The sequence below is a fragment of the Setaria italica genome, chromosome IX (assembly GCF_000263155.2).
Source record: "Setaria italica strain Yugu1 chromosome IX, Setaria_italica_v2.0, whole genome shotgun sequence".
Classification (NCBI taxonomy): Eukaryota; Viridiplantae; Streptophyta; class Magnoliopsida; order Poales; family Poaceae; genus Setaria; species Setaria italica.
In genome coordinates, this window is record NC_028458.1 from 37,804,400 (window position 1) to 37,815,767 (window position 11,368).

At 51.0% G+C, this 11,368-nt stretch overlaps 3 protein-coding genes across 5 annotated transcripts in view; 1 reads left to right on the plus strand and 2 right to left on the minus strand.

The window, feature by feature from the left end:
- Positions 1–313: 313 nt before the first annotated feature.
- On the plus strand, positions 314–3,972 carry LOC101755679 (transcription factor UNE10). 2 transcript variants are annotated; one of them, XM_014804516.2, is made up of 5 exons: positions 314–1,460; positions 1,687–1,803; positions 2,940–3,005; positions 3,095–3,508; positions 3,604–3,972. In XM_014804516.2, the coding sequence occupies exons 1-5, from the start codon at positions 666–668 to the stop codon at positions 3,706–3,708; spliced, it is 1,497 nt and encodes a 498-aa protein (XP_014660002.1). In that variant the 5' UTR covers positions 314–665; the 3' UTR covers positions 3,709–3,972. The 2 variants fall into 2 exon arrangements, with proteins under 2 accessions (XP_014660002.1, XP_004983681.1); XM_004983624.3 differs by having other exon boundaries at positions 315–1,460; positions 3,601–3,972.
- A 2,221-nt stretch (positions 3,973–6,193) lies between these two features.
- On the minus strand, positions 6,194–8,278 carry LOC101756346 (endoribonuclease Dicer homolog 2b-like). Of its 2 annotated transcripts, XM_004983627.3 has the most exons (3): positions 7,696–8,278; positions 7,037–7,469; positions 6,194–6,401 (listed from the first exon to the last, which is right to left on the minus strand). In XM_004983627.3, exons 1-3 carry the CDS (start codon positions 7,757–7,759, stop codon positions 6,395–6,397), a joined length of 504 nt encoding a protein of 167 aa, XP_004983684.1. In that variant the 5' UTR covers positions 7,760–8,278; the 3' UTR covers positions 6,194–6,394. The 2 variants fall into 2 exon arrangements, with proteins under 2 accessions (XP_004983684.1, XP_004983683.1); XM_004983626.2 differs by lacking the exon at positions 6,194–6,401 and having other exon boundaries at positions 6,405–7,469; positions 7,696–8,276.
- A 2,084-nt stretch (positions 8,279–10,362) lies between these two features.
- LOC101757030 (expansin-B4) overlaps positions 10,363–11,368 on the minus strand; it is a 2,415-nt gene continuing 1,409 nt past the window's right edge. Inside the window, exon 4 of the mRNA XM_004983628.3 lies at positions 10,363–11,242. Within this exon, the coding sequence (XP_004983685.1) occupies positions 10,900–11,242 (343 nt within the window). The 3' untranslated portion in view covers positions 10,363–10,899. The remainder of the gene's footprint in view (positions 11,243–11,368) is intronic.

An 11,368-nucleotide genomic window follows, 5' to 3' on the forward strand; every position in this document is an offset into this window, starting at 1 on the left:
TAATCATCGATCCAAGGCGACCTGCTAGCGGCGCAAGTACACTCGCCGTGTTCCGAACCGAGCAGCCATTCGTGCAAAAATCGCGCGGAAACAGCACTCGGCACTGGACTCGCAAGTACTATGATGGCCACGGGGATTGGGAAAGGTGGCCGCTGGCGCCACCGTGGCGTGCGGTCGTGTGGAGGCCGAGGCCGCTACGTGCCCGCCTCCTCCTCACAAAGCCCTAGGCCCCCCCGCGACCTCCCCTCCCCCCGTGCCGTCCCTCTCGCTGCCCCCGCCTCCTCCTATCCCCTCCGTCCTCATACACACACACGAGCTGAGGCGCTGAGCCTGAGCGCGCGCGCGCGCCCGAGCCGAGCGATGATGCGTTGCATGGCTCCGCCACACACTACCCGTGCCCGTACCCACCCACCGCTGCATAAGTATCTCCGCCGGTTCCTCCTCGTGCCTGCTTTGCACCATACACCTACACGCCGCCGCTGATACTACGCTCTATAGCTCTTCGGTGCAGACCTCGATCGATTGGCCGGCCATCGCTACCACCTCCGAGCACGCGCGGCCCCCGCGCCGGTGTCGTCCCGCTTTCCGTCACGACCATCGTGTCGTGCTGCAAGGCCTGCAGTGCGCGACCGTGAGGATATATCAGCCACGCGATCGCGGGGGAGATGAACCAGTGCGTGCCGAGTTGGGATCTGGATGACCCGGCGGTGGTAGCCGGCGGGGGCGGCGGCGGTCTTAACCATCCGGTGCCCGCGGCCGGCGGCGCGCACCGGGTGGTGGTGTCGGCTGCTGGGACCACCGGTGGCGCGTTCGCGCCCGTCGTCGTGCCCATGTCGGACAAGTACTACGAGGTGGCGGAGCTGACGTGGGAGAAGGGCAACATCTCCTCGCACGGGCTGCTCAACCGGCCGGCGCCCAGCAAGTACCCTCCCGCCGCGCCGTCGCATCTGCAAGGCATAGGTGGAGGCGCCGGCGCCGGCGGGGTGGCTGGGGACCGCGAGACGCTCGAGGCGGTGGTCGGCGAGGCGGCCGCGCGGTCGCACTTCCTCTCGCAGCCGCCGGCGGTGCACCACCACGCGCCCTGGCTCGGGGCGGCGGGCGGCGCCGTGGCGCGGACGGGCGCGGACGCGCTAGTGCCGTGCGCCGCGAGGGTGGTGGACGAGGCGGCGGAGGGGGGCGACGCCGCCGACGCGTCGAGGAGAAAGCGGGCGCGGGTGGTTGGAGAGGACGGGCTGGTGTGCGCCAGCCAGGGGAGCGCCGCGCCCGGCCGCCGCGGCGAGAGCGCGCTGCTCACGCTGGACGGCGGCTGCGGCACCGGGGCCGACGACCTGTGCGGGTTCACGACAACTACCAACAACTCCACGTCCCTGGACAGGGACGACAAGGGCTCCCCGGACACGGAGAACACCAGCATCGGCGGGGGCGCCAGCGACTCTCGCTGCTTCAGCCGTCGGTCACAGGCAAGCAGCTACCCGTTCCTGATGAATGATGATCAACTATATATATACATGTGCAGCTCACATTTATTAAATATACACATGTCTCCAGTTAGCTTAGCTAGTTACATGCATGCAGAGTTTGTGTTCTACTGATTGATTTATTTGCAGATTATTCCATAAGCTTATCTTTGTATGAATCCATCATGCATGCATGTCTCTGCTGGCGAAACGAAAAAAAAAATCAAAGAGAGACGGCTTGTGCGACGAGGGGGAAAACGTGGTGATCAACGGCGACGGGGCGGTGAGGTCGTCGATTTCCACCAAGAGGAGCCGAGCTGCTGCTATCCACAACGAATCTGAGCGTGTAAGAAACTAAAATTCCCTTTTCGTTGATTCGTTCTGCAGTCAATCATACTGCTAGTGCTAGCTCGTTTAATTTACATGAACTGGGTAGGTATGTTGTAAGTGAAATGCATGGTCCCGCGCGCTATTGTACGTACACACTTCTCTGTAGTGTTTTCTTCTCGAGAGCGCACAGCTTTCTGATTTCAAAATCATGGGCCATACGTCAAACAGTTCTCTATTACTTATATATCGCTTCAAGTAGTATAACGTGTTATATCGTAAGCCACTTGATATTGGCTGATATTTACTTCGAGAATACAAATAAAGCTAATTTTTTATCCACCAAGAGCCCCAAATTTGTACATTTTCCACTTATCCAAAATGTCGTGTGACCCATTGCCCTTCCTGCCGTTGTCGAGTTGTCAGTGACTTTTTGAACATGGATATGCATGGTCTTCGAAACAACTCTTTACTTTACCCAATCATTTCTATTATTGTATGTTTAGTTGTTTACTCAACAAGGTAACCTAAGAGGATATTTCAAACAGCAAAAATCTAGAAATATCGATTCAGATCGAGACGTACAACTAAGAGTATATACATATTTCTTTAGAGAAATTGGTTGCACGTGCCCAAAATCAATCCTTTTCTTACCGGAGGAGGGATCGGAATAACATAAAGATTTAGGAACATTCGAATATACTTGGGGACAGAGCTAGCCAACTAGTATATTCGTGTTGTCTGTCCGTGTTTGAGTCCTGTTACCACTTTTGGCTTTATGTTACTATACTGTAGCCATGACTTTGCTATGTGGGATAAGCTCCACATAGCTATCGCACTGTTCGTGGTACCTTTTTGACCTAGTCGCCATGGAAGAATCATCAAAGGTTTCGAAGCTTCCCAGTGCAGTGAGGCCGTGGCTAGCGGCTACGGACTCCAAATAAGATGCAATGCGCCTTGGCAGTTTGACATCTATGTCAGTCACAGCCTTGTGCTGAGCAGCGGCAGCTGCTGGATGGCCCATGGGCCAAAAGAAATGCAGCATGTACTTAGTTGGGCCAGCACTCATCAATTATGTATGCAACGCATGAGACATGAAGTGTCCAAACAAGACAGCATTCCTATCATATCACTCTTTGCTGTGCTGTGTTTCAGAAACGAAGGGACAGGATCAACCAGAAGATGAAAACGTTGCAAAAGCTCGTCCCGAACTCGAGCAAGGTGAGACCACACACGCAACCGATCAAATCAAAACATGCTTTTGTGTTCACGGAACGAGTCATCTCTAAGCGGAATTCTGAATGGAGCAGACGGACAAGGCGTCGATGCTGGACGAGGTGATCGACTACCTGAAGCAGCTGCAGGCGCAGGTGCAGGTGATGAGCCGGATGAGCAGCATGATGATGCCCATGGCGATGCCGCAGCTGCAGATGTCCGTGATGGCGCAGATGGCCCAGATGGCCCAGATGGCGCAGATGGCCCAGGGCATGATGAACATGGGCTCCCTCGCGCAGCCGGGCTACGCGGGCCTCACGCCGCCCATGATGCCCCCCTTCGTCCCCATGTCCTGGGACCCCACCGCAGCCGCCGCCGCCACCTCCGCAGCAGGCGCCGGCGCCGGCGTCATGGGCACGGACCGCGCCCCGCAGCCCGGCGCCGCCGCCGGAGCCGTGCCGGACGCCTTCACCGCCTTCCTTGCGTGCCAAGCGCAGCAGAACGGCCAGGTACATCGCATTTCCTATCAACTCCGTACGTGCATGTACGTGCAAACTGCACACCCATATCTAAGTGTGCCTGGCACGATGAATCTGTGCAGCAGCAACCGGGCAGCATGGAGGCGTACAACAAGATGGTGGCGCTGTACCAGAAGATGAGCCAGCAGCAGCAGCAGCAGGGCCAGCCCAGCAATTCATCCAAACAGTGAGCATGGCGCACGTAGAGTACGTAGCTGCTCTTGTACATCCTTTTGTTTGCTTGGAATCATTCTCTAGCTCCCATCATCCCATTGTCCAGATTTTTCCTCTCATCTGCTGATGAGCCGTGCAATAGAGGTGAAATCCGTCGACGCGGTTACCCGTAACATCATGTATTTATCTTGGTTTTGACCAGCCAGTCTAGCCTTGTATAAATGACCAAATCGTTGTGTAAAAGCTGAGGTGGGTTCGCATCGGGCACTTAATGATCTTGATCCGGGCCTGGTTGAAGCTGCTACTAGTCTAACTGCTGAAGGCGATGTTCAGGTAAGACTTTCTTTGCTCCTTTCTTTTGTTTCTGCTGGCAAATGAGTGCGGACCAGTAGAATGCCCGTGCCAACGCTACGGCTTAATTTGGTAATGCAAATCAAATAACCAAAAGATGACTATAATTGCAAACAACCAAAAACTCTTATGGCCTGTTTGGATACAAACTCCTAAAGTTTAAGATCTCCTAAAGTTACTTTAGGATCCAGAAATTTGTAGTCCTAAAATTTAGGAGAGGGTTGTTTGGATGGAATCCTAGGGCTTGTTTGCTTCAGCTTATAAGCCGGCTGAAAAGTTGAAACGGCTGATTTGTTATGAGAGGAAAACACTATTTGATAGCTGATAAGTCAGCTGAATAAGCTGAAGCGAACAGGCCCTAATCTTTAGGATGTTAGAGGGAAAATAACTTTTTTACCCCCAATTACTCCTTCTAAATGCTCATGCACTGTTCACGTCATTAAATGCTTCGGGAGGACAACAGGGATAAAGGGAGCTTTGGGGGCCACTTTTAGGAGAAAAGGAACCCATTAGGATGCCTTGGCCTCCTAATGAAAATAGCCCTCCTAAAATTTATGAGTGCACTTTTAGGATCCATATTTGGATGCACAAGTCCTAAAAGTGTTCTAAAAGTGGAGTCATAATCTTTACGAGTGTGTATCCAAACAGGCCCTTAACCTGGTAAGAAAATGAGAGATTATATGTTGTATGACCAAAATCTTTTACAACTCTGCGGTCCTCAAAACCACAAAGATGTTATCCCTAATCTGAAATTCAACTCACACTTTTATATACACTTTACACACATACAAACGTACTTTTCACAAATATAAATCCCAAGCCTTTACACTACAGAGCAAAAACTCCATACACATATATTAAACTATCAGCCTCGTGCCATCATGTAAACACATCATTTATAAACATGAACCATACTCCGTATTGGAAAATCTAATGTGGAAAATCTAATGTGGTTTTTAGTGGGTGTTTGGATCCTTGAGCTAAAGTTTAATCCTTGTTACATTGAATCTTCGGATGCTAATTAGAAGAACTAAACATGAGCTAATTATAAAACTAATTACATAGATGGAGGCTAATTCGCGAGAAGAATCTATTAAGCCTAATTAATTCATAATTAGCACATATTTACTGTAGCATCACATTGTCAAATCATAGACTAATTAGGCTTAATAGATTCATCTCGGGAATTAACCTCCATCTGTGCAATTGGTTTTATAATTAGTCTATATTTAATACTCCTAATTAGTATCTAAACATTCGATGTGACAGGGACTAAGAGCAACTCCAAGAGGCTGCTAATCTTACCCCCAATACCTTTTTTTAGGAAAAAAAGAGAGGAAAAATGAACTCCAACAATTCACCTAAACCTTCCCCAATTTTTTAGCGACGCTAAAAAACAGCCTGCCACCGCGTATATTTTAGCGTTGACATTCCTCCCCCAATCCTGATTCCCGCACGTCCACGCGTCCCTTCCGATGGGCCCAATACGATGACGTCGCCTATGTTTGAAATATTGGGGGCTATTTATTAGCGATCTGCTGTACACTGATATGTTTTTGGGGGAAATTTTTTTTGGGAGAACTCCCAATAGATAATTTTGGGGAAGAATTTTTTAGGATACTCTTGGAGTTGCTCTAACAGCACCTTAAACAAACTTAGGGAGTGTTTGGATCCCCGGGCTAAATTTTAACCCCTGTCACATCGAATGTTTGGACACTAATTAGGAGTATCAAACAGAGGCTAATTACAAAACCAATTTCACAACCCCTAGGCTAAATCACGAGACGAATCTATTACGACTGATTAGTCCATGATTTGACAATATGGTGCTACAGTAAACATTCGCTAATGATGGATTAATTAGGCTTAATAGATTCGTCTCGCGATTTAGCCTAGGGGTTCTGCAATTAGTTTTGTAATTAACTCATGTTTAGTTCTACTAATTAGCATCTGAATATCCGATGTGACATGGATTAAACTTTAACTCCAGGATACAAACACCCCCTTAGTGCAGAACTGTTTAAAAATCTAAAAGTCCTTAGCTCCATAAAAATGAGAGCCCATCCCAACCATGACCACACAACTCAGATCGCAGTTCAAGCGCTACCGATATCTAGCAAGTCAAAATTTCTCTCCCTCCCTACACAGATCTGAGGAGTGAGCATATGAAGCAATTAGCAGTAAATTGTAGTGTGTAAAGTACTCCCCTCTGTCACTGAATAGAAGTCTGTGTCTACTGTTAAAATTTCAAAAATTTAGAGTGCTGATATATGCATAAGCGCATGGAAAGAGTAACAGAATATCTTACAGTCTGACAATCAGGCAAAAAAGAAGACAAGCAGGTATAAAAACTCAAGACCTGTAAAAAAATGATATAAAAATGTTATTTCATCATTATAGAGAGTAAAGAAATGCAAAGTCATTTGACATTTGGTTTCGGGAGTTGCTCCATTAATGTAGAGTTAGTCATACAAAAGGACCAAGCTCACTGTACTACTGCCATCAAATATATCCTAGATGCAGGCAAACATTAGACCTCCCGAATTGATACAAGTGGCAAAAGGAGCCTTAAAGCTTGCGATTTCAAAAGCAGATTAAGGCTCCGTTTGTTTCTTCACGATCTCCTAAAATTTCTATCACGAGATAGACTAATTATAAAATTAATTGCACAGATGGAAGCTAATTTGCGAGACGAATCTATTAAGTCTAATTAGTCCATTATTTGACAATGTGGTGTTACAGTAAACATGTGCTAATGATGGATTAATTAGGCTTAATAGATTCGTCTCGGGAATTAGCCTCCACCTGTCTAATTAGTTTTATAATTAGCTCATATTTAATTCTCCTAATTAATCCTCAATATTCGATAATTAACCTCCCAATATTTGATGTGACATGAATTTTAGTCCAGTCGGGACTAAAGATCCCAACACCCCTCGTAAAGTTTCAAAAGCACGTGGGTCGCAGACCAAAAATAGCAAAGAGAGCTTCCACCTTTCGAGTGACCTTAAGAATGTTGGCGTAGGGGGGTTCCCGTGGGCATGGTGGCACTCGTCGAAGATGAGGAGCGCGATGTCCCGCAGCGTGAAGAAGCAGTGGCGGAGATCGTCGAGGAGGATCTGCGGCGTCATGACGAGCACCTCGGCCCCGTCGACGGTGCGGCGCCAGGTGTCGGCGTCCCAGTAGCCAACCCCCATCTCGCCGTAGAACTGTTCCACGCGGAGGTCCGTGGGGTCCTTGATCACCAGCGCCTGCTGGCCCACGAGCACGACAGTGGGGACGAGGAAGACGGCGAAGCAGGGCGGAGCAGATGCGGTGCGCGTAGGCGCGGAGGAGCAGCACCGCGATGAGCGTCTTCCCGGCGCCCGTCTCGAGGAACGCCACCGTGTTCCCGGCCACCGCGCGCTCCAGCGCCTCCAGCTGGTACCTGCATCCAGCAGCATGGGGGAACAACCGCATTAGGACGAGAGAGCCGACTCGCTCGCCGGCGCACACCCTCTCGCCAGCGTCTGCGGGTCGCAGGGTGGCGTCGGATCCTCCTCCTCCGCGGGTGCGGCGGCGTCGGCCATGGCGGCGAGGCTTTGGGAGGGGACTGGGCCTTGGGGAGGCTACCAGCGCCCGCACAGTTCAGATCGAACGTGAGGGGGCCTCACCGTCTTCCATCGCGGCGGCTGCCTCGTCCCTCAGATCCGCCCCGTCGCCAATCCCCTCCCTCATCTGCTCGGCTCCTTCTCCTCGCCATCTCCACCGGTGTCCATGCGCCTGGCCTGGAGCGCGGGGTTGACGGGAGATGGCGGCGGATTTGGGCGCGGAGCTGTCGGGCAGGGCCTGGGGGTGGGCGGGTGCAAGGGGAAGGCGAGGCGGCGGGGTGGGGGAGGAGTTCCGCGAGGGAAGCGGATGAGCGGGGCGCCCGGGCGCAGGGGGAGGCGAGGCGGCGGGGTGATGGAGGAGGTCCGCAAGGGACTAACCAATGAATATCAGCCCTTCGATCTGAGCGAAGAGAGAGAAGAGGACTTGAGGAGAGATCTCGACGCTCCATTTTAACAGGATTTGTGGGTGTATGCCGTTAGGGGGACGGAGCAAAGACACTCAGCGGAGAGAGTTTGCTGGTACGGTAGATATAAGTCGGTGGTGTTGGGTACGAGTTGCTAAAATACGGTCGAATTAGATGTTCGGTAACTAATTAGGAGAATTAAACATTAATTAATTATGAAACTAATTGCATAGATGGAGTCTAATTCGCGAGACGAATCTATTAAAGTTAATTAATTCATCATTAGCAAATGGTTAAAGTGTAGCAGGATATCAAACATCCTACGTCAACCGTTGATCTTTTTCAGATTCTTTTTGTGCTCTCTGAATTTCCATCTCAAATTCTCAGCCGCGATCATTTCCTGCGTAGATATTTTTTTCCTCAGTGAGGGGGCCGCGATCATTTCCTGCGTAGATATTTTTTTCCTCAGTAGGGCGTTTGGTTCCCTTTGCTTATTTTTAAGCAAGTGTCACATCAATATTTAGATACTAATTAGGAGTATTAAATGTAGACTATTTACAAAACCCATTACATAAGTGGAGGCTAAACAGCGAGACGAACCTATTAAGCCTAATTAATCCATCATTAGCAAATATTTACTGTAGCAACACATTGTCAAATCATGGACTAATTAGGCTTAATAGATTCGTCTCGCCGTTTAACCTCCACTTATGTAATGGATTTTGTAAATAATCTACGTTTAATACTCCTAATTAGTATCTAAACATTCGATGTGACGGGTGCTTAAAAAGAAGGAAACTAACCAAACCAGGCCGGCCCGGAGCCTGACCGAGAAAGTGACGATTTGGACTTTGGAGGCGGCTCGGTGGAAGGAGTCGCTGGGCCGTCAATCCGAAGGACGCGCGCACTCAGCTCAGCCTGCTTGGCGGCTGACAAGAGAAGGGCGCGTCGTGACTGATGGATTCGCCGGACACATGGCCGCCACCGGTAGGCTGCATCACGACATGGAGAGAGAGAGAGACGGGAGCAAAGCCGCCGTACAGGCTAGTCGACGCCGGGTACGGGGCGCTGCTGCAGCCTTTTGACTCCATCGGGGCGGGCACCGGCACCGCTGCGCATCGGTGGCCATGTAGAGGCGCACATGCCGCGGACCGCGGGGAAACAGCTCGATCCCCGGCGGATAAAGAAAAGGCGCGGCAGGGGGGAAAAGGAGCGTCCAAAAGAAGACGGATGTCACTGTGTCGGCCAACCACCCGAGTGCCCCTGCTACGGCTTGCCCTGCCGCCGTGGATCAGTGATCAAGCCAGGTGATCGATGCTTAGTGCTGGTAATTGAGTATAGGATTAGGATATGTGCTCAAACCCCGAGTCCGGATCGACCAGTTTGTTTGCAACAGCACATTGCGTTGCCGGGCCTGTCCAGAGCGACGCCGATGCGGCACATCGTGCAGGATAAGATGCCGGCGCGGGAGATCTGGATCGAGAGCTTAGCCAGCGATCCCGCCGATCCGTCGACCCACGCGCAGCAATAACTCGGAGAGCCGCCGCAACGCGGGACAGCTAATGAGGTTTGAAAAGGCCGGACCGGCAGCGATGGGATGGGATGGGGGGTGCTTTGGCCGGACGCGCCCTGTCTATCGATGCGGGCTCCCGGCTCCGGCCGCCGGCGCTGTTCCTTCATCTTCGGCTGTTCCGTTCTGTTTGACTGCGAGCAGCTAGCCGGGGCCGGGCACTATGATGCCTTGATTACGCATCGAATTGGCAAACCCTGCTGAGAAGCTATCGACCGCCGCCTAGGGTGAGTAGCTGATAGGATTAGAAAAGAATTGGTTACTAGTAGTAGCTGGTAGTAGGAGCTTGCTAGCTTTATGGAAGGCCGCAATGCATGCAACTGATGCAAGTGAAAGAAAAAGGGTAAAGGAGAGTGGCCGGTGGTGATTTTACCACTTTACCGGCACCCAATCATGCAAGTAACCGACGGAATCTCGAACCCACTCCGCCAAAGCAGTGAAGTATAAAGTGCGTGTCTTCTGGATAGGATTTTAAATTTACCGCGCGCGGGAAGGGACTCCAGATTTTAAACCATGTTTTGCTTTCATAGCCCGCCAAGTAGAACTTTCAGGTTAGCAGGGAAACCGGCTCAGTTTTCTTGTCAAAATGTAAAGTTAGAAATGTCTATTCTACTTTTTTTTTAAAAGAAATGTATGTTCTATTCACGCGAGAGAGAGATGGTATGCTAGTTAACAGCAATGCCTTAACCAATCATCCGCACATCACAAGGAGCAGGAAACTGCACTGAAGAAGCACAAGAACACGCAGCAGCAGAATAACCAAAACAGGGGAAATCCCTGGTCTGCCCAAGCTGGGGAAATGGCGTTTATACATTACAATATACTTTTTCGATTAATCACCGATCGAAATGAAGATGATGATTGATGATTATAAATTATAAAGCGAGAGTGGGCGGGAGGGCGTACCTTGTACGCCTGCCTCCTCCATTTTCCCACACGGCTTAAATTTTTTTTCCTTCCCTCATGCCCGTTCGCAATTAGGGTGGCACACATCACGTGCCAGCCTCACTCACACAAACACTCGCACATGACGCTCCACCTAAAAGCGCGCCCCCAATGCAACGACTCCATGGACCCATGATGCTGATGATGAGATGATACAACTGCAACGAACACGATGACCAGAGACACCGACGACTAGCCGTTCCGTTCCGTCCCGCCACGCCGTACTAGTAGTAGTAGTCTAGTGGTAGTAGTGTTGTGGTAGAGATCAGAAGAAGACCGGACCGGGTGTTGCCAGCTCCAATTGCGGTCACCCGGACACGGACGGGATCCGATCCCCGGATCAGCAGCTCAGCTGTACTGGACGAAGGAGCGGTAGAAGGTGTTGGGCCTCCAGTTGGCCGGGATGACGTTGTGGGCGACGAGCGTCTTGCCGGACTCGTTGCGGATGCGGATCGAGAAGGGCGCCTGCATGCGGTGGTTGGTGTCCATGCGCCAGACGTTGCCCCAGGACTCGCGCATCGGCGTCCACCGCCCCGTCGGCGGGCCGTGCGCCGTCTTCGACTCCATGAGGTCCACCTGCACCACGTCGCCGTCGCCGTCCTCGTATTCGACGAGTACCGCGAAGTAGACGGGGTTCGAGTACTCCTCCACGTGGAACCCGATCTTGAGGCCCGGGAACTCGCACGGCACCCTGCACAAACAAACATCCACCGCGTTTTTTTAGACACACGAAACAGGGCATCACACTGCTGCTAATCTTGTCATCGGAATATGCCGGTTAGTACCAGAGGAACATCAATCTTTTACGCAATTCTGA

Excerpts from the sequence above, each read along its gene's own strand:
- LOC101755679 (XM_004983624.3), top strand. The coding sequence starts at position 666 with ATGAACCAGTGCGTGCCGAGTTGGGATCTGGATGACCCGGCGGTGGTA. Across the intron at positions 1,461-1,686 it reads GCTTCAGCCGTCGGTCACAG|AGAGACGGCTTGTGCGACGA; the intron begins GCAAGCAGCTAC and ends AAAAAATCAAAG. Across the intron at positions 1,804-2,939 it reads TCCACAACGAATCTGAGCGT|AAACGAAGGGACAGGATCAA; the intron begins GTAAGAAACTAA and ends GCTGTGTTTCAG.
- LOC101756346 (XM_004983626.2), bottom strand. The coding sequence starts at position 7,759 with ATGAGGGAGGGGATTGGCGACGGGGCGGATCTGAGGGACGAGGCAGCC. Across the intron at positions 7,470-7,695 it reads AGCCGCCGCGATGGAAGACG|GTACCAGCTGGAGGCGCTGG; the intron begins GTGAGGCCCCCT and ends TGCTGGATGCAG.